This window comes from Hibiscus syriacus, unplaced genomic scaffold (genome assembly GCF_006381635.1).
Source record: "Hibiscus syriacus cultivar Baekdansim isolate YM2019G1 unplaced genomic scaffold, ASM638163v2 tig00001349_pilon, whole genome shotgun sequence".
Taxonomy (NCBI): domain Eukaryota; kingdom Viridiplantae; phylum Streptophyta; class Magnoliopsida; order Malvales; family Malvaceae; genus Hibiscus; species Hibiscus syriacus.
In genome coordinates, this window is record NW_024061867.1 from 1,053,912 (window position 1) to 1,075,474 (window position 21,563).

Sequence of the window (21,563 nt, forward strand, 5' to 3'; positions counted from 1 at the left end):
GGAATGGGCGGAACTAGGACAGGAGCATTGGATAAATAATGTTTGATTTTGTCAAAACCTTTCTGGCATTTATCGTCCCAGGTTCCTGGATTCTTTTTTTTCAACAAACGGAAGATTGGATCACATTTCTCTGTTAATTGAGATATGAACCTGGCGATATAATTTAACCTCCCTAAGAATCCACGTACCTCATTTGGTGTTTTAGGGGGCGGTAATTCTAGGATTGCCTTGACTTTATCGGGATCTATTTCTATCCCTTTCTCACTGACCACGAACCCGAGCAACTTCCCTGAAGTGGCCCCAAAGGTACACTTGGATGGATTAAGTTTTAACTGATATTTCCTTAATCTCAGGAACAACTTCTTGAGGACTTGAACATGTTCTTCTTCAGTTTGTGATTTGGCAATCATATCATCCACACAGACTTCTATCTCTTTGTGCATCATATCGTGGAACAAAGTAACCATAGCTCGTTGATAGGTTGCCCCTACGTTCTTTAGCCCGAAAGGCATTACTTTATAGCAAAATATGCCCCATATGGTCACAAACGTGGTTTTTTCCATATCGTCCGGATTCATTTTGATTTGGTTATATCCTGAGAAGCCATCCATAAATGAGAAGAAAACATGACATGCGGTATTATCGATCAATGTGTCGATGTGAGGGAGCAGGAAATTATCTTTGGGACTTGCACGATTAAGATCTCGGTAGTCAACACACATTCGGACCTTTCTATCCTTCTTTGGAACCGGCACAATATTTGCTACCCACTCGGGGTATTTGGACACTTTTAAGAATCCAGCATCAAATTGTTTCTTCACCTCATCTTTTATTTTTAGCAACATATCTGGTCTCATTCTCCGAAGCTTTTGTTGAACTGGCTTGCATTCTGGTTTTATTGGAAGCCTGTGTACCACAATGTCATTATCCAAACCTGACATGTCTTGATAAGATCATGCAAACACATCTTTGAATTCATGCAAGAGATGTATAAGATCCGATCTTGTTTCTGCTGAGAATGAAGTACCAATCTTGACCTCCTTCTTATAATCCTCAATCCCCAAATTTACTGTCTCGGTCTTTTCTTGATGGGGTAAAATCTGCTTACTTTCTTGCTCAATCAACCTGACAAGTTCAGGATTTAACTCGCATTCCTCATCATCCTTATAACCCTTGGATTCCTCTAGACACATATCATTTTCAAAATCAACTATTGTTTCCGAAACGTCATTATTCGTGCAATTGATATCTTGAGACCTGCAAAGGGAGATGAATACGTTTGGGCTAGAGACATGAATATTTATTTATTTATTTTTATTTTTTTCAATGACTAATGGCTATCATAAAGACAAAATAAATGTTTGCCATGGAAAGAATGAAAGAAAATACATCATTTTATTAAAATAAGGATTAATGATAGTATGCCCTAACAAAGGATCCCTATTACTTTCGGGCTAAAGTAACAAGGTTGTTATCATACATTACTCTGAGATTTGTTTGAAAAATACAGGGATCTCCTCAACAGTATAATTGTTCAGAACATATCCAGGAGGGCATGGATGAATCAATGCCAGAGAGCACTCCCCACTAGCGTCATTTGTTATAGCGTTGATGCTGAGATCTTCTATCAGGGTTTCAACTTCAGTAACTCCTTCCTCCATCCATGGAACTTCCAATGCCTTTATCACAAAACCCCCAGATGTGAATGTCTGAGTGATGAGTGGTATGATGATAGGTTCCCCGAAGGCATCTTGGCCATATGCTCTGGCTTTCTTTCTGTCCCTAAGCTTCTGGGCATCTTTAACCCTGTCTTGATAAGTAGGTTTGTATCCTATCCCAAAATAATTTCTCTTAGGTATGGGGCTCAATCCCTTGGTTATTCCTTGCAGCTCCTTGCCCAATCCTTTCCCAACTATAGCTCCTCGGGCTAAAGTTTCCTTCAACTGCATCTTAGCATTCTTTGAGAGTTGGGGAGATGGAAATTTCTTTCCTTCAGGGACAAAGGTGGCGTTGACGAACTCCAGGGATTGGAAGGACGACTCGAGTGCATTTTCGTTTACCTCTACATATGGCATATCAGTGGTGATAGAGGCTATGATTTCCTCTTCAGCTTTGATGGTTATCAAAGTCCTTTCCATGATAAATCTGAGTTTCTGGTGCAGTGAAGAGGGAACCGCTCCAACCATATGTATCCATGGTCTTCCAAGTAGGCAATTATAATTTGGGTGAATGTCCATGACCACAAATTCTACCTCGAATGTTGCAGGACCTACCCTCAAAGGGATTGTGATCTTTCCCATGATGCTCCTTTCTGTGCCATCAAATGCTCGAACAATATTGCCACAAACTTTCATGCGTGAGGTATCTACTGGAAGTCGATTCAAAGTTGCCCAGGGCATGACATTCAATGCTGATCCATTGTCTATTAAGACTCCAGATATGATAACCCATTTACAGTGAACGATTATATGCAGTGTCTTACATCTACCCTTACCATCCTCTGGTATTTCATCATCATTAAAATAGATAAAATTATCGGTATTGATGTTGCCCACCAACCTATCTAAGCATTCTACTGGTATGTCCTTGGCTACGAAGGTCTCATTCAATACCTTCAACAACGTATTTCGGTGTACCTCTGAGTGCAGAAGAAGAGACAATATTAAGATACGTGCAGGAGTCTTATGGAGTTGTTCCACAATGTTATATTCACTATGCTTCAAAAATTTTAGAAACTCTTGGGCCTCATCAATTTTAACAGGTTCATTCATCTTTTCTTCATTCTCATTGATTACAACAGCTCTAGCCTTTTCTGTTCGGCGAGCATAACATCTGCCACTTTTAGTGAAACCTCCAACCTCATCAACTTCGTATTCCTTGTGTTTGGGAGTGGTAATTTGACATGTGTAACTCCATGGAACACTTCTGTTGTCTTTGTAGGCAAATGGCACTGGTGTTTTTATCACTACTTTCGATACCGACTTCCCCTTGTTCACCTCGTAGCTTGGCTTAGATATAACAAAAATCTGCTTTTTCATCTTTGTGTCAATCTTTTCTGAATTGTCCTCGGAAGCATGAACGTCTCCTTCATTCTTTGTCAGTTCTTCTTCAAAGAATTGCATTTCCTTCCCATCCATCAGCTTCTGTATTATATTTTTGAATTCATGGCAATCTTGGATCTGATGGCCATCATCACAATGGTATTCACAGTGAATTTTTGATTTCTGCCCCACTGATCCTTTCTTTGGACTCAATAATCCTCTCATGATCATCTGTTCATACACCCATTTTAACGGTGTCTTTACTTCTTCAATGTTTTCTTTGACCCTACGACCTTCATTGATAGCATTAACTCCCTGATTTTGGTTATTTGTGAGTGGGTTTGCGGCAATGCATGGTGCCTCTGAGTCATGAAAGGACACGATCTTTCTCTTGATCAAATCTTTGACCAACCTTTTGAAAGCAATGCATTTCTCGATTGTGTGTCCCTGGGTATTGGCGTGATATTCACATGTTTCATTCTCGTTATACCACTTAGGGAAAGACGGTTCCAGCGGATCCACATATCTTGGTGACACCACATGTGACTTGACTAGCCCTTGGAAAAGTTCACTGTATGTCATCGGGATAAGTGTGAAAGTTATTCTTTCATTATTGTTTTCACGCTTGGTTGCAGAATTTCCAGCTTTCGGTTTATTTATTGAGAAGTTCACATTGTTTACCTCTCATTCATTCTTCTTTACAAAGGGTTTCTTTAATGAGTTTTGGCCACCAACAATTTGACCTTTCTTCAATGCCCTCTCGATCATTTCCCCACACATAACTATGTCCGAGAAACTTTTCGTGGCTACCCCCAGCATATGATCAATATAAGGGGATTTTAGTGTATCAATGAACATGGTTATGAACTCTCTTTCAACTAATGGGGGTGGACCTGGGCAGCAATATCCCTCCAACGTTGCGTATATTGGCGGAAGCTCTCGTTGTTTTTCATCTCCATATTTTGGAGAGTAACTCTATCTGGCATCATGTCGGTAACATGTTGATATTGCTCTTTGAAGACATTGGCTAGATCTTTCCAAGACCTTATTTTAGCCCGGGTCAGTTGGTTGTACCATCTTGCGGCAGATCCTGTCAGACTTGCTTGAAAGCAATGTATCAGGAGACTATCGTCTCTAACAAAACCGGTCATCCTTCTACAGAACATTGTTAGATGTGCACTAGGACATGTCTTTCCTTCATACTTCTCGAACTCAGGCATCTTAAACTTAAGTGGTAAAACCAAGTCGGGTACCAAACTTAGCGCTACCGCGTCTATCCCTTCCTGGGAGCTTTGCCCACCCATCTCCTTAAAGAAATCCTTGCACCAATCTTTTAGATGCTCATGAACTTGATTCTTCATTTTCTCGATCTCATCAAGATCTGGTACATTGTACTCGTTCAGGTTGTTCTGAGGGTTTGTGACAGCCATTTGAATTTTAGCAGCAGAGGAACCTGTTGGATGCCCAGTGAGCTTTTTAGATGAAATAATCAATCTAGGACCAGACTGTACTGGTGCATATTCAGAAGTCTCGGCTACTGCAGTATTTTGTTCTTTCCCTTCCATGCCGCTTAGCCCAGATAATTTGGCCACGATGTCATTCACCATGTTAGATTGGCTTTGTATTATATGGTCAATGGCAGATTTTTGTGACTGCTCCATCTTAGCCTCCCAGTCTTGTTGCATCTTCAAGAGCTTTTCTTGAAGTTCCTTTTGTATTTGCTCGAGTTTAGCATCCATTTTCTTAGTCTTGCTTCTGGTATTATGCGGATGTGTGGCTTCGGACTGGTTTTTATCGGCTTCCAGGGTATTTTTCTTCAAAATAAATATTCATAAATTAATATCTTTATGGTTGTTTTTTTTATGCACATGAGATGTTTAGAAAATTAATATGCGAATGTAAAAATGCAAAATGCAAATGCAAAAGGTATCGATTTCCAAAAGTAACCATTCTTAGAAAAAGTTTCATTCTTCCAAAAGAGTTTTCATCATTACAAAAGAGATCAATCTACAAATACGGTTTGGCTCTTTCACTTAGTTCCATGACCTCAGTCATGATCTCAGCAATTTTCTCTCCATATTCGGAAGATAAACTGGTGCGAAGTAGGATGACTTAAGCTCTGTTGGCGAGCTCTTGTGTGTAGTGAGCCACTTCGCTCATTTGTGCTATTGCTTCACCCATCATGCGCTCCCGTTCCTCAACCAACATCTGGTGGTGCTCATACGTATCCTTCCACCCATCATTGATACGAGTGATTTCTCTTTCCAGGTTGGTGATGTATACTCGACAGCGCTGAAGCTCACTCTCTAGTCTTCTGACTTGTTCTCGCAAAAGTTTATTCTCCTCACGAGAAAGCCTTAAGTCCATCGACCCGGGTGGTACTTGAACTTGAAGTAAGGACTCCTCGAGGTGCGTAATATGATCTTTAAGTTCACTATTCATATCCCGAGACCGATTCAATTCTCCATCAAAACTGGTCTGTAGATCTTCCATTTCCTTGGTTAATTGTTCCACTCGCCTGTTCTTTGTTTGGAATCTTTGCAACCATGACCCAATTTCGGCCTGCTTTCTTTCGAGAATTCGGTTCCACCCCTGTCTTTCAGTCCATACTTCCTCTTTTTTTTGCTCTCTTGCTTTCTCTAATTCTTGGATCCTCTGATCTCTAGCCTCGAGTTCTTCCAGCATACTATTCATTTCAGTTTCCAAACCAAGAACTCGATGTTTTTCTGATTCCCACTCCTTCAAGCTAGTTTGTTTCTCAGCTTTCCATTTCTCAGCTCTACGACTTTCAATTTTAAGTTGCTTGGTCGCTTCTTTTTTTCAGTTTTGAATTTGTCCCGTAATTTCTTTTCGGCTTCAATTCTCCTAAGTTGGCGTTTGTTCTCGGCCTCTATACTTTGAACACGTCGCTTCTCAATTGCCAACTCTTTAGCCCACTGTTGTGATGTCTTGCTAGATCCAGATATTTTATTTGCCTTTTGTAAGTTGCGATAATCTCTTTTCAGGTCAGCCAGTTCAAGATTAACTTTCTTTTTATCTTTCTTCAACAACTCACATTGTTTGGCATGAAGACCTCTATCAATATCTAACATGAAATTCTCTTGTTTGAACTCTTCCATTGCCCTGTCCCAATTCTTCTTTTCAGCTTCAAATTCAGCAGTGAGAATCTCTGATTGTGAGGGTACCACCTTGATATGTTCTTCCCAAGGAACAACTTCTCCTTGATCTGGAAAAGGGACATTTTCGTTTCTTCTTGCAAACCTCCAAGCCTCATAGTCTGGAGTGTACATAACATCCCCGACCACAACTTTTGTTCGAAAGGTTCTTTTCCAGGCAAGAGATAAATCACGTGCTCTCTTCTTGTAGTGGTTTCCATGGTATGTGATCTCAGACTTATTTAAACCACTCGTAACTGGGACAAATTGGTGTGCCCTATACTGTCTGAGAACCATCAACGGGGCATAGTTGACTCCTCCCCATAATCCTAGTAACGGAACGTGGTCAAGATCTTCACATCTGAATAAAATGCTAGTATATCATAGCCAAGGAACACACCAAGCGATATCTTGATCTTGTAGATTACTGAAAGCTGATATCCATCTTCTCTTTGGTAACCCCTCTGGCCACTCCTTGCTAAGAAATTCTTTCAAAGGCGAATACATAGTGGAGAAACGGTGATAAGATATTTTCTCTTCCTTCCAGAAGTGGCTACGAATCCAGACAGTGAGTAGCTGGGCACATCCTATAAATCGACCCCCCTCCAGTCTACGACAATTGTTTAAGGATCGGAAGGTCTCTGCCAAAATAGCTGGTGCCGGATTTATACCTTTCTCCAATCTGTCAAAGAAATCTGTAACAGCAACCTCCACGTGGAACAAGGTCTTCGAGAATATCACTAGACCATATACAGCCAGAGCAAACGTTTCTAATCTCTTATCTTCATCCATGTGCTCGAGTATCACCTTCTTGAGACAATGCCACGGAAAACATTCACTTTCTCCTTTCTGTTGGATGTGCTCTACTATCCAATTTTTGCCTCTACCAGTAATCTTTACAAGTTTACTTTTAAAGGATTGGACTTTTGGAGGTCTAGAATAAATCCTATCCACCTGGAGGCTCTCGAAGTTAAATAGAGTTGTATACTCTTCTATTGTCAGCGTCAAATCTTGTCTGTTGAAAGTGAAGCAGCTGTATGCAGAGTTCCAGAATCAGACCAGAGCTTTAAGCAACGGTTTATCTATCTTTACATAGAGTAGATAGGCTATGTCACCATATTTCTTGTGGAACTTCTCTTTGGTAGCTACTTTCAAACTCTCCCAAATCTCTATCAGTTCTTGTAGATCATTCTGCTTGAGAGTTACATTTACATCTGTGGACATATGTGATACATAATCTCCAGGCAAACTGTCTCCTTTCGCCCTTTGTGTTTCTTCAGACCAAACTCGGACAACCGAATTGAGTTCTTCCTTGTTATGAAAACTCTTTTTCATTTTAATGGTCGCTCTTCTACTATGATGATTACTTGGTTAATCAACACCTTTATTTTATTTATGATGATCATGCAAAAAACAAAATGCCAAATAATAAACCATTAAACACAAAAATGTGTCAGTATAAAAGAATTCAAATATCAAGCAAATATTATTGAAAGGTAATTGCAACACCTACCCACATGCTCTTCTAGTTCACATGCTTTATTCAGAAAATAAAATATTACAAGTAAAGAAATAAAGAAGGCTTAGCGTCATTTCTCCTTTGCGTATACTTATTTTGGGTACCTACTGACGGACAGAGGTTCTGAATGAATTTTATCGAGATGAGTTCGTAGGGCTCACTATATGCATGGTTTTGGCACTATGAGAAAAAGGTACTCGAATTGTTCTTGTTGGTGCCTCCTTAGGCTGCCAAACCCTCAATCCTGACCCATTACAGGCTCAAGCGGATCGAGTTCAATTCGAGAGGATACATTCCCTTATGTCCATGCGAAGAAACATTTTATCTCACGTAAACATAAGGTATATGAACCCTAAAGGTTACTTGCTAAAACCCGTGCGGAGAAACAAATTATCTCACGTAGGCTAAGCTTTCACCTCAACTTAAAAGGGACAAAGCTTGTAAGTGAGCTTATGGTATGTAAATGCACGTGTCGTGTGTGAAGAGAAACTCACAAACCTTTAAAATATGACCAAAAACAATTCTTTCACAAGTCCCAAAAAAAACTGTTCAAATCTGAAGATCACTTAAAATCAAAAATCAATTAGTTAAAGATAAAAATAATGCATGTAATGTTGAAATTCAAAATAAATAAAAAGGATCATAAATCAAATACAATTTAAGTTTGTAATTCCCAAAAATAAAATCAATGTATAATCGTTTATGGCTTGACTCTCTAACTGTCCCCAGCGGAGTCGCCAAGCTGTCATAACCTTTAAGTTAGGTAGATTGGAAACCTTAAACATCATTTTAATGAGTTTAGAAAAATCATTAAAAGACGACAAAATGGTCTGCGTTTTACCAAAGATTCATTTTTTAAGAGTTCGGGAGTCGGTTACGTGTGGGGAAGGGTGAACACCTCCACAACGTCCAAATTTTGGTACCTAAATGATTATATGTTGTTTAAATATTGGGAATTACAAACTTCAAAAAATATATTTAAATTATGATCATTCTATTTATTCAAAATCTGTAAGTGTTAATAAAAATCTTTAGAATAAGGAATGCAATTAATGAAAAAGATTAAATAACCCAAAAGATATTCTTACAAAATAAAAATATTATAATTATTTTTTATGAGAAAGTGTGTTATTTTGTACGAACAATCCTTGAAAATGCACTTCCTTTATAGTTAGGAGACTTTTCATAGATTCCTCTCACAAAAATAGCATTATTCCATATTTTCACGAGATAAGATGAGTTAAAATAAAACAAAAAATAATAAATAATAAAAATAATTAAATGTAAAGCTAATAAAATTATTGAATAAAACATTTGTGCGAAAACTCTTCGAAAAGATACCTTCCCTTTAGTTGGGAGATGTCATCGTGGATTTTTCCCACAATAAAATTTCTTTCTTTACATACGTAATAAAACAAATAATGATTTGTAAAAAAATATGATGCAAATAATATACAACATAAATCGCACAAAAATCTAAAAGTTATGAGATTAACTGTACAACAAAAATAAAATGTTAGTATGTCAGTGGCAAGAATAAAATAATAAAACATAAAGTGCTTTAAATCATAAATAAATAATGCTGGAATTGAAGTATATTAGTGACTAAATTATAAGCAGCGAAACTTAAGCGGCAAACACGAAATAAAACAAGACAGATGCGAGATACGACAATCTATTAGAGGTTCAACATAATTTTATGCAAAGAAAAAAAAATTAGTGATCAGTTTATAAAAACGCTTAAATGTGCAGGGGTCTAAGCGTGATTTTACACACAAGTTTGGTGATCAAGATGTAAAACACGACAGAAATTTGAAAGGCCTCAGCGCGGTTTTCACCATTTTTAATCTATATATTTCACATTTTAAACCATTTTGGATGAACATAACCCCTTTTTGTATCTTCCTCTCTTCTTTCTGTCTATCCTTCTAACATACCCCTCTTCAACTATTTTTTCTATTTTTTTAGCCATAGAATTCACATAAACAAGTAGAATCAAATTATAAACTACATTAGGTTTTCTAATTACATCTCAAGAATCTAACAAGATAAATCGAAATAAAACGAAAATACCTCTTTAATTTGCTTGAAGATTTCGATTCTAATTGTTGTGTTTTATTGCTGAAAAAAAACGTCCCTTTTACATAGAATTCGATTGGGTTTTATACCCATTATAAAATCATATAATAATAATTTCCTGATGGTGGAGTGATGTGTGAAGCATGGGCAGCAACATGAGTGAGGTATGGGCTGGCATTTGTTGGTGTGCAGCCACATGTGCTGGTGCTGGTAAGTAGAGCATGTGCTGGTACTGGAGCATGTGCTGGTGCTGGTGTGGAGAGTGGAGCATGTGCTGGAGTGGATAGTGGAAATTGTACAGCTTTGGGAACAACAAGGTATGGGGGACAAAAAATGGTTATTACAGTTTGAATTTTTAAATGAAGTCTCAAGCTACTCAAGTTCGAGAGAACTCTTTAATCTCTCGAAATTGTAAAAAAAAATGGTTTAATTTCGTGCTTTTGAAATAAGATAAATAAAATCTAAATTGATAAAATGTAAAAACACAAAGAGATAGCTTGTGGATGTTAGGGGGTGATCACAGAACATATCAAATAATAATGATTTTTTAAGATGGCCAAAAATGAAGGAAAACTCTAGCTATTAATGAAGAAGATTATGAGGTGAAATAATAATGTCAACACAAAATAAAAAACAAAATTGTCTTTCGCAACAAAATAAAAAGTGACATACTATTTGTAGACACTTATTTCCGTTAGTGGTTTTTATTATATTGTATAACATAATATATATAATAATTTCAAATATAGTTTTTAAGAATATATAATATATATAGTTTTTAAAACGGTTTTGAAAACATATAATATATGATCTTTTAAAAATGGTTTTGAAAACGTATAATATATATATTTAAAACGATTTTGAAAACATATAATATAATTTTTTAAAACATATTTTTAAAAATATAGTATTATATAGTTTTTATTATTATATTTAGTATATATTATTATTTATATATTATTATTTATTTTATTTATTTATCTCATTTTATTATTTTATTTCAGATCCAAATTAAGAGTCCAAGTCCATAGTAAAGGTCCAAGAAGTCCAGCAAGGATCCAACAAGGAGCCCAACTGGGTAGTTTGACCCAGAAACTCGGTTAGGGGGCCTGACCTAGTCTGAAATCAAATTAGGGTTTTGTGTTTAATCAGGGGAGCCGTAAGAGATGAAGTAGGCAGCGCGCATGGAGGCCATGCGCCAGTAAATCGGTCGAGATTTTCGGTCTAGCGCCCGGACTAAACAATCCCGGGATTTCCGGCCAACAACAACCTCAACGGGAACGTGAACAAAACGAACGAGTCACAACCCCGGAAAGATCGAGGATGACCCCGAGATCTTCGGGACTACAACGACCGGATCTAAGGCTATAAAAGCATATAGCGGAAGCGTCAAACAACAAATAGGAAAATACAAAAGAATATCGCATAACAAGCACAACAAGACAATCGAAACTAGCCCAAGCAAATATAGCAACCAAAACCATCAAAAAAACCCAAGGCAAAACTCGAAAGTAAGCAAAAAAAAAAAAAAAATCCAAGCAAGCGTGTCGATTTTTGGCTCGAATGAAGGTCATTGTCGGGACGTGAAGCGGTCACCGGGAAAATGAAGGGTCACGTTGAAAAGGTAAAAAAACTGAACATTTACGTGTAAATCTATGTTATTTGGGGCATTTTTGCAGGATTTCAGCCTCGGTTCGGTGTTCACAAGGGTGAGAGAAGTGTTTTGGGTGATTTTTGGGTTTTCTGGCCACCGAGGGTGGCATTCGGGCGTTGATATGTCATCGGAGTGTGACCGGTACTGGGCTGGCTCGGAGGAAGTTGAAAGGATTTGGAGAGCTTGAGATTTTTTTTTGTAGGGCGTGAAAAATGATTTTTTTCGGTTTAGGGGTATTTATAACCGGAGGACTAATGTGTACATACAATATTTTTAAATTATTTCCGCTACCCCTGAAAGTTTGAAGTGTAATTCATTTTGGTCACCAATTATGAATTTACCCTTGAATTTTGAGTTTATTCAATTTAATCTCTGTTTAAATTTATTATATTTCGTAGTTTAGCCCCCCTTACATTTTGTTTTTCTCTTGCAGCTCATTTTTTAACATCAATTTGGTCCGTAAAATTTTAATTTGTTCCAATTTGATCCTTTAACATTTTCTTCATTTTTTAAATTATTATTTTTTATTTATTCTAAAATTTAATATTTCTTTCCTTTTTATTTCTTTTAAAAATTAATATTTTCTTCATTTTTTTTATTTCTTTTAAAATTTAACATTTTCTTCATTTTTTTATTTATTTCTCTTTTAATATTATTTCACTTTATTAGTCTTTCTTTTTATCTTACATTTATTTTTTCTTATTTCTTAATTTAACCTTTTTAAAATTCTTTCCTTTTTATTTAACATTTATTATTTTATTTTACAATCTACCATTTTTTTTTACTTTTTAGGGGAATTTTAATTGATCAAAGATAAACAATTTGTATCGAATTTTAAATTTTAATTTAACCTTTAACTTTCGCAATTAAGACAACTGGAAAATTAAATTGGTACCGAAAGGGCAGTACAATGGTGTTAATCCTTCCTTGACTGTAATCGACTCCCGAATCCGATATATTTTTGGTAAAACGTGGATCAGGTTAGACAATAAATTAAGGTATCCAATCAACCTAATTTTAAATAATCAGTGGCGGCTCTAACGCATCTAGTAAAAAAAGTTTAGTGACTAATGATGTAATTTATTTATTTTTATAATGAGAAAAAAATGAGTTGTTTAGAATCGAATTTGACATTTTATATAAATAATAATTTTTTAATAATCTAAGATGATTATAATGTAGTATATGTTAAAAAGAATAATATTCCATTTAACCACTGAAAACGCTTGACGAGTTAAATATCACTCAATACTTTATTATAACATCAACTCTTTTATCATTATATCACAAGTTCAGTTGAACCCTATTAGAATCAATATTGACAAATGTTACAATAATAATAAATTAGAATCAATAATTTTAATTATATAATTTAATTTCAATCAGAGCAACAATTACAATTAGATTCAATTATAATAATATATACTTTTATATCTACCTTAACACTTAAATTATCTCAAATTATAGCTAAAACTAAAACTAAAACTAAAATGGCATACATATAATTTAAATAAATAAAGTTGAAACCAAAATATTTAAAACTCAAGAACTCAACATTCATCAAACATATAAAACCCAGTTCCTTAAAAATTTAAAGGTAAATTATATATTTAATCATTTAACTATCATTTTATTTTTGTTTTTCATATCTAATATTACGTTTTGATCACTTGTCGTTAAATAAAAATGTTAATGGGACAATTTTTTTTTAATGATGGCATAATATTGTCTTAAGTTATAAGTGATTAAACCAGAATCGAAATAATAATTAAATAACTAAACATGTAGTTTACCTAAAATTTAATGCGAAATACTTGTTTTTTGTTTATTATTTCATATTCATCTTCTTTTTTATAGATTTATATTCATCATTTAAAAACCTATTGTTTTTCAACCTCCATGGTTTGAACCGCTGATCTATGGAAGTGGAAAACAAATAAATAAGAAGACCCAAAGAATTTACAATTTGGATATTCATCACCGCCTTTGACCGTCAACGATAAGATAATTTAATATTTCTCTTCTAAAAAAAAACTTAATAGTCCTTTGTGGGACCCACCACGTGTCATCACCCTGTGAGATCAACCCTTAACTCTACGATCGGTAGATCACCGTAGATGATTTTCATCAAGATATTTAAAGAAGAAAAAAGCCCCAAAGACTCTAAATTAAAACTCGGTGTTATTATGAACTAAACACATACATGAAACATGAAATATAAAATTTATTCGATGTATTTGTAGTCTTTTAAAGTATTTGTATGATAAAATGTATACTCCGAATATGAGATTAATTGATATTTATTCTATGTTTTGAAACACAAAATATAGTACTTTTAAAATAAATTTGACAGAAAAGATTTTATCAATTTTCTACTAATACTATTTCACATCGAATAAAAAATATAATGTCATCTTTGGTCAAAATCAACACCATATAAGATATTAAGATAAGTTTTAACATCAGGAAAATAATATAATAGTTTTAGGAGAAGAATAAGTAATTTAATAAAAGAAAAATAATTAAATTAATGATTTTTTAAATATAAAGAATTATTTTTATTTTATTATTATGAATTAAAAAATTGATAAAATGTATATACTTTAACTACTAAAATTATTGTTTTTATAGATTATATTATTATTTCATTTTGATATTTAATAATATAATGATTCAATTATACTGTATAATATTTTAATTAGAACAACACGACCGTTTGTAAGTGTAACCAAATTAACAAGCGAGTGACTTGAGTGTATTTTCCCCTTTCCCCCTTTTCATCCTCTTTATAAAATTCAAAGCTTTTTTCTTCCTTTTTCAGTTTCTCTCCTCTTAGTTTTATCTTTTTACGTGCTCTGTGCTTCTTCTTAAAATAAAAACCGATGGCTGCAATTCATAAACATGAGGTTGAAGAGGATGGAGATAGCAGAGCGTTTGTTCTCAGCGTCAACGTCGGCGGGGAGGCGGCTGCAGCAGCGTCGAAGAATCCCAAAGAAGAGCCTGATACAGACACAGCTGTAAGCCTGATGCCCATGGCGGTGCACGCGCCGTCAGCTGTTCCCGTGCCTCCAGTAAAGGCAGCGCCCGCCGCACCTAAACGAGCGTCAACAAAGGATCGTCACACGAAAGTGGAGGGACGTGGCCGGAGGATCCGAATTCCCGCTACTTGCGCGGCTCGGATCTTTCAGCTGACACGAGAATTAGGCCACAAGTCGGATGGAGAAACTATAAGCTGGTTATTAGAGCACGCCGAACCGGCGATAATAGCGGCAACCGGAACCGGTACCGTTCCCGCCATCGCTATGTCGGTTAATGGGACCCTTAAAATCCCAAGGACCTCGAACGCTAATCCCGAACCCGGCGACCCTAGTAAAAAGAAGCACAAACGATCCGTTAATAGCGAGGTTGTTGACGTCAACGACACCGTTTCGGTTTCATCTGGTTTGGCTCCTGTAATTACTTCTCAACAGCAACAGCGACAAGCTGTTCTGCCGCAGGGTTTGGTTCCAATTTGGGCGATACCATCAAGCGCCGTCGTTCCAGGCACCTTCTTCATGGTACCACCTATGGCATCCATGGTCGGACCATCCACTCAGCCTCATATATTCACATTTCCGGCCACCGCTACACCGTTACTTAACATTTCTGCTCGGCCTATATCGTCATTTGTCACGGCCATGCAACAAGGTGCAACAACAACAACGCCGAGTCAACTTCAAAGTAATGTAGCTGTCACGAGCTGCGCGGCTCCAGTCTCCAAGACGGCTAAAACGGCGTTGATTTTTGCACCGAGTTCGAGTTCCGCCGCCACCACTACTACAACGGCAACCACTCAGATGCTTAGAAACTTCTCGTTGGAGATTTACGATAAACAAGAGCTCCAGTTCATGACGCGATCTTCAAAACATTGAATGGAAAACGATAACTTTTCTCTTCCTTTTTCTTCCATTTTGGCTTACTGTGTTTGGGTTTTTTGGACCGGTGGCGTCGTTGTTGCCGAGTGCATCCGCCATGAACGAGAGCGAAGCTAAAGGAGGAGGAGGAGGAACACGTGCTCACGTAAGTTTTTTTTAAAAGGTGCGCACGTGTAATGTGGGGTCATATTAGGCGGGAAAGGGTTGGGTCCACAAAATGTTAGTGTGGGTCAACACTGAAACCAAAAAAGCAGGTGGGGCAATCCGTGGATTGCAAAGAGGAACGTCATGGGCGGAACGGGTCACCCTATCGAACCGTCCTGTCATGTGGGACACGGGACCCAATAGAAAAAAGAAAAGATAAAATAAAGTGGACCCTACGGGGCCCTTTTTGCATTTTTCCCAAGGAGTAGCCGCGTGGTGGTCCCTACAGTGTTAGTTCGGTGGTCCGATCGATAGAGATGTGGGCCAAAAGTTTGGTCACTCTGGAGTTGCGACACGTGTTCTGAACGTAGCTGTTAACGGTAGGAATCCGTTTATAAAAATCTTGACACGTTGGGTGCTTTGTTGGTGGGGTCTACAAGATAACGCGATCATGAAAGAAGAAAAAAGGAAGGAAAGATATTCGGGCAGTGGCATCAGATGCTCTTCTCCCCCTTCATCGAAATATATTTTCTGAAATTAAATTGTAAAATGTAAATACATGTTTTAGTTGAACTGATTTCGAGTTTCATAAATAAAATACAAATTTTAAAAATATATATACTGATATACGATTTTTGATGTGTGATTTACATAATTATCGATTATATTTAAATTTAAAATATATTTTTTGAAAAGCGAATATACTTGAGGAAGAAAGTTTTTACCAAAAAAGCATCCTAATATTTAAAAATTTCCTGTCTGATGTCCTTTGACTAAATTTTTTCTATTTAGCACCCGTTTAAAATAAGACGTGTTTGGTGAAACATGCCTACTCTTACGTGGCATGAAGGTGCGTTCGGTGGAAAGCGCCTACGCTGAATCAGTGCCCAGTTAGCGGAACTAATGGAAGGCGCGTTTGACGGCGGCATTCGACGAGTCCTATTATATGATTAAAACATGCATGAATTTTACTTGTTGCATCCCGAGAAATTTCGAAAATGGCGGCATGTTCCTTTCCATTTATGGGGTGGAGGACCAAATCCATCATCCTTGAACCTGTCTGAATGTGGAGTGATCCCTGAAAATGGAAAAAAACATATTAGTAAACAAAAAGACATTAATGGTGAATCAACTTAATGAAATAACAGAGTGCTCCATCAACCTGTATCAAGCAGACCCTCAATTATGTCTCTCTCTAGCTTCAAATGTCTTTTAGCTATTTGAGGAAATCCAATGAAATCCCTTGATTTTGTTGTGTGTAGCTTGTGATATCGATTCGGGAACGCGAAACCACTTCTTCCAGTTCTAAACATTCCAAAACCAAGTTAAGCAAATTAGGTAAAAGTCGGGGGGAAACGACAGCTGAATGAAAATTTCATGCACCCTTTAACATTTGAGCTTCGTCTTTGGATAGCTTTGCAGCAAAGGCATTGAAGCTCTTCGTGTAGCTATAAACCATGGAGTCCTTAGCATCATATTCACTGTTCAAAACAACAAAATCATACATAAATTCATACATACATATTAATGTATGGGTGATTAAGCTTAAGTTAACCCAGGCTTGACAGAGGAGAGAAGGCTCAAGTGCTTACGAACTGTGGAGCCTTTGCTCGAAGGACCATCTCCCACGTAAACAATGTAAAAGTTCTGTCACGTTAAACATTTGCGGAGTTAGTTTTACAAATTGATGATTAGTTTGTGAAAAATATAAAGGATCTTCTTCTGATGATGAGACAGTAACCAGAAGAAGAAGTTGATGGGTTTTTGCCATGCTTGGCTGTGGTTTTGTGGAGCTTTAGTGATGGATTTATACGAGTAGGAAACATTTAAGGCAATTTGACAGGTTTAGCTGGACTGACAAACAATATCAAACGACGGCTAAAATGGATGAGAATCAACAAACGTCTACTGCACTTCTTCAAACTTAATGCAATTCTGGGAGGGCTATAGATTGGGGAGTCTTAAAAGAAAGACAATGGACTCCTGATTCCAATATATGGACTACTCAACGTCAATTTACCTTCTGCCTGCTTTTAGGATATATATTTTTCTAATTTCGAGTTTGAATTTACAAATTTTAAATAATCAATTATATTATTTTTATCTTTAATTAAGTATTTTAATTATTTTTTAATTTAGTTTTTATTTTTTTATTAAAAAATTTAAACTATCTGCTAGGAAGGGGAAGAATAATTTTAATTCTAATGGGTATTGAACCCATAATCTAGAGAAGAAGAAATAGGTTAACCGAGAGTTTTTAACCATTTGTTCTAGAGATTATTAATAATTTATCCTTAAAATTTATTATTTTAAAAAATATTATAATATATTACATGATTTTATATCATATTAGATCTATTAAATAACATTGCATATCTTACTTACACATGTGAAAAATGAAAAATGTGTACATCATATATGATCGGAGATAACCATTTAAATTAAAATCAATTACTATTATTACATTATAAATAATTTGTACCTAAAAATTTACATTATAAATAATTACATTTTAATTTAAACAGAAACTCAAACGAATATATTTGATTCAACTCGAATTTTATAACTCGATTTAAAGAAATTTATAATATAATTTAAATGATAAAGTGATACTTATACTGGATGGATTATAGATAACAATCTGACAATAATGCGATTACATGAATCAATTTGAGTTCATGGGGCATTTTCAATAAATATGAAGATTATATGGAGAAGATCTTTTTTTAATAGTAAATTAAGAAGTAAACTCCAAATTACTCTATTTTTATCTTGCAATGTTAGAGCTAATAATTCATTTTATCTATAATTTAAGACATGGGATATTTTATCCACTTATTCTATTGTATCATAATTTTATCCTAATAATTTAAATTATAATTCTGAACAAATTTAAATAATTGAATCATTATATCTATGGTATATTTTTAAATTTAATAAAAATATACGAGATCTAACAGGTGTAGAGTTATTTTGTCATCATCTTCATTCAAGTAGACCCTTAGAGGCTAAGTAATTTATTCTAAACCAAAACAACCTTTTTTTAAGAAAAATAAAAATAGAGAAAGTAAATGAAGAGATAACGACATCTCAGGAATATCGACTTGATAATTACATGAATTATTTAATTTAAATTCTCAATCGGTTTCAATGTAATAAAAAGATCATACTATATTCATTGACAACACTGAATTAAGTCGAGCATGATAAATATGATCTCGAACAATTAAATTATCATATCGAATCAGAGTCGAAGTTGAAATGAACATGGGATGAAGCTCAAACATCATTAAGTTGTTGTGAATTATGTCTGTAACATTATTGAAGTGGAATTGGGTGTTACCTTGGCCTAAGGCTATGGGTTTCAATGCCGGAAGTAGATAATGGCAGACCACTAAGCATCGTCAAGTTGTTGGAACGTCAAATTAAATCAGGCCATGTTAGGATGATAGGTTGGCAACAAAGTCCGACAGCGACCGGGCGATGGATGAATCACGAGTTTATTGTCGCAGTCCGCTGCCTTTCATCCATAAGCAACCCAAATTATGAGAAAACATGAACCTGTGCTTCAAAATGCGACACGGAGTAGCCTCTTTCTACGCAACACGACAATAAATGTGATACAAGATATTTGCCCCGCTTTCGAACACCACGGATAGTGAAGGGCCACGTTATTTGCTGTCCCTAAAAAGGCTTCGTGGCTAAATCCCGCTTCAGATTTATAAACTCCACCTGCGAGGCACAGCTCGATTTGCCATTTGTCCACCGAACCGGTTCTTCCGGTCCATCAGTTTTTGTGGGTAATGGTCATCAATCTCGATAGATGTTGCAATTTGGACCACCGAAGCTGGTTTTGGTTTTGGTTTTGGTTTTTGTCTTTTTTATTGTTGCTAAGTATAGCTACACTACTGTCGGAATCGTCTTTCGGTTGGTCCCGGAATTTGGTTTCGATTTGGAAAATGATTTAGGAGTCGCCACCGATCATTTATTTAAAAGTACATAGATTGACCGGGTACCTTATTTCTTACATGATATGCGTCTTACCAGTGATGTGTCGGATTCGGGAGTCGGTTACAGTCAAGGAAGAGTTAGCACCATTGAACTGCCCTTTCGATACTATGTAATTTACAGTTGTCTTAAGTTAAGAAAATTGTAACTTTAAATAAAAAAAGGTAAAAATAACGATCCTCAGTACTCACCTTAGATTAATTTGAAATTATCCTTAAAAAAAATCAAAAAACGTGTTAGGTAAAAACGAATGAAATAAAGAAGATAAGATAAAAGAGTGAATAAAGTTAAAAAAGATAAAAATAATAATGAAATGAAATGATAAAAAGTAAATAAAAAAAGCACAATGAAAATAAAGAAACAAAAAACATTATAGAAAAATAAAGAAAATAAATAAACAAAGGAAAATAACAATAAATAAAAAATAATAATAAGAAAATAAAGACATGAGGAAAAAATGAAACATAGACAAATATAGTAAAAGTAATATTCGTAATAAGTAAATAAAAACAACGAAAAGAAAATAGTATAGGTATAAAAGTAAAAATATAATATATATAAAGGTAAAAAAACTTAAAAAATAACAATAATATAATATAATATAATAGTAAAACCCAAAAATAAAAAATATATACAACTATAAGATATAGTAATTAAACAGAGAAATAATCAAAATAAAAAAAATAATTAAATATATATATGTTAATAATAGGTATACAAATAAAATAAAAAATACGTATATATATATATATATACATAAATGGTATGAAATAAATAAAATAATAGTATAAGTATTAAATTGAATTAAAAAACAAGATGGGTGGCTAAATTGAAAGAAAATCAGAGTTAAAGGTCGATTTAAAGCGAAATTAGGGTCAAAATAGAAGTTGTTTAAAAATGGGGGATCAAAACGCAGTCATCCCTTTTTAGAAGCAAAACACGCGGGTCCAGATGCGGGTATGGATCGGGTCAGGCGGTCTGATGGGATAGTATTAAACTCAAATATTTTCCTAATTCTCTCATTTTTCATCTCAAAACCAAAGCATCCCCTCTCATCTTTTTAAAATTTTCTCGGTGTTCTTGAAGAACACATGAACACCACAGTGGCTCTCCAAATCCTGGCCACCGCGCCGCCTCGCCGACCGCCGTTCATTGGCGGCGAAAACCTTTTTTTTGCTTTTTTAAATGCTTTTCAAATTTCCTTTTCCAAAATCAAAACCATTTTTAAAAAATCATCCCGGAAAAGTGTAGATCTAGGAAGAAAGATCTCGAAAAAAAAGAATGGCCTCACTTTGTTCCTCGGCCGAAAAACACTTCTTTTTGTGGATTGAATCAAAAACAACACGGAATGAACGACATGCAAGCCACCAAAACGAAGAAAGGTATGCATTTTACCTTTTGTTCTTCACAAAAACTCAAAAAAGTTTCGGTTTTGCCTTGATATTGCTCGTAGTTTTGCTCGAATTTTTTTTGCTTTTATTTCGTATTTTCGAATGTGTACAATTGTTCTTGATTACACATATTTATAGGAATAAAAAATCCTATCTTTTAGACTCCTAATCGTACTAAAAATCTAATGCTTGTTGGTTGCTTTGGAATCCTACTAACACACGTCCTTTATTTTTGTTGAACGTGCGAGGAACGGCCGTGAAAAATGGCGTGCAGCTGACCAGGCGGCGCTGGATGAGATGGGGCAGCAATAGCTAGGGTTAATCTGGGCCCTTAGATCACCCCTTGATCCGACGGTTGGTGTGGAGTGGCGCTGGACGAGAAACTGCTATGGTTTCCCACAAACCCTAATCCTACACTGGTTCAGACTGCATGACTGGGTCACGTGGGACTTGGGTCTTACCTTGGGCTATTCTTTTTTTGCGTGTAATGGGCCTGTAACATGGAACCAAATGAATATTATATATATGAAATAAATTTAATGGATGAATTCGGGTGTCTTCAGCTGCCCCTCTTTACTCATTATCGTGTAACGAAAATAGAGCAAAGATTAAAAGACATAAATTTCGTCCATATCGAATGTCCTCTGCCGTAGAGTTA

The 21,563-nt window shown here is 35.6% G+C and overlaps 3 protein-coding genes and 1 long non-coding RNA gene across 4 annotated transcripts; 1 reads left to right on the top strand and 3 right to left on the bottom strand.

The window, feature by feature from the left end:
- Window positions 1-953: 953 nt before the first annotated feature.
- Window positions 954-3,623, bottom strand: LOC120125518. The gene is made up of 2 exons (XM_039143934.1): window positions 1,486-3,623; window positions 954-1,257 (listed from the first exon to the last, which is right to left on the bottom strand). Exons 1-2 carry the CDS (start codon window positions 3,621-3,623, stop codon window positions 954-956), a joined length of 2,442 nt encoding a protein of 813 aa, XP_038999865.1.
- Window positions 3,624-5,782: 2,159 nt separating this feature from the next.
- On the bottom strand, window positions 5,783-7,531 carry LOC120125528. Its single transcript, XM_039143940.1, has 3 exons — window positions 7,272-7,531; window positions 6,657-7,229; window positions 5,783-6,557 (listed from the first exon to the last, which is right to left on the bottom strand). The coding sequence occupies exons 1-3, from the start codon at window positions 7,529-7,531 to the stop codon at window positions 5,783-5,785; spliced, it is 1,608 nt and encodes a 535-aa protein (XP_038999871.1).
- A 6,674-nt stretch (window positions 7,532-14,205) lies between these two features.
- LOC120126336 (transcription factor TCP9-like) lies at window positions 14,206-15,647 on the top strand. The gene has a single exon (XM_039144556.1). The coding sequence runs from the start codon at window positions 14,331-14,333 to the stop codon at window positions 15,357-15,359; it is 1,029 nt and encodes a 342-aa protein (XP_039000487.1). The 5' UTR covers window positions 14,206-14,330; the 3' UTR covers window positions 15,360-15,647.
- A 1,144-nt stretch (window positions 15,648-16,791) lies between these two features.
- On the bottom strand, window positions 16,792-17,165 carry LOC120126346. Its single transcript, XR_005516454.1, has 3 exons — window positions 17,062-17,165; window positions 16,890-16,987; window positions 16,792-16,811 (listed from the first exon to the last, which is right to left on the bottom strand). It is a non-coding gene; the product is annotated as an uncharacterized LOC120126346 (long non-coding RNA).
- Window positions 17,166-21,563: the final 4,398 nt, after the last annotated feature.

Excerpts from the sequence above, each read along its gene's own strand:
- LOC120125518 (XM_039143934.1), bottom strand. The coding sequence starts at position 3,623 with ATGACATACAGTGAACTTTTCCAAGGGCTAGTCAAGTCACATGTGGTG. Across the intron at positions 1,258-1,485 it reads TTTTTCAAACAAATCTCAGA|GTCTCAAGATATCAATTGCA; the intron begins GTAATGTATGAT and ends CTCCCTTTGCAG.
- LOC120125528 (XM_039143940.1), bottom strand. The coding sequence starts at position 7,531 with ATGAAAAAGAGTTTTCATAACAAGGAAGAACTCAATTCGGTTGTCCGA. Across the intron at positions 7,230-7,271 it reads TATGTAAAGATAGATAAACC|CTGCTTCACTTTCAACAGAC; the intron begins GTTGCTTAAAGC and ends CTCTGCATACAG. Across the intron at positions 6,558-6,656 it reads AGCAAGGAGTGGCCAGAGGG|ATGTGAAGATCTTGACCACG; the intron begins GTTACCAAAGAG and ends CATTTTATTCAG.
- LOC120126336 (XM_039144556.1), top strand. The coding sequence starts at position 14,331 with ATGGCTGCAATTCATAAACATGAGGTTGAAGAGGATGGAGATAGCAGA.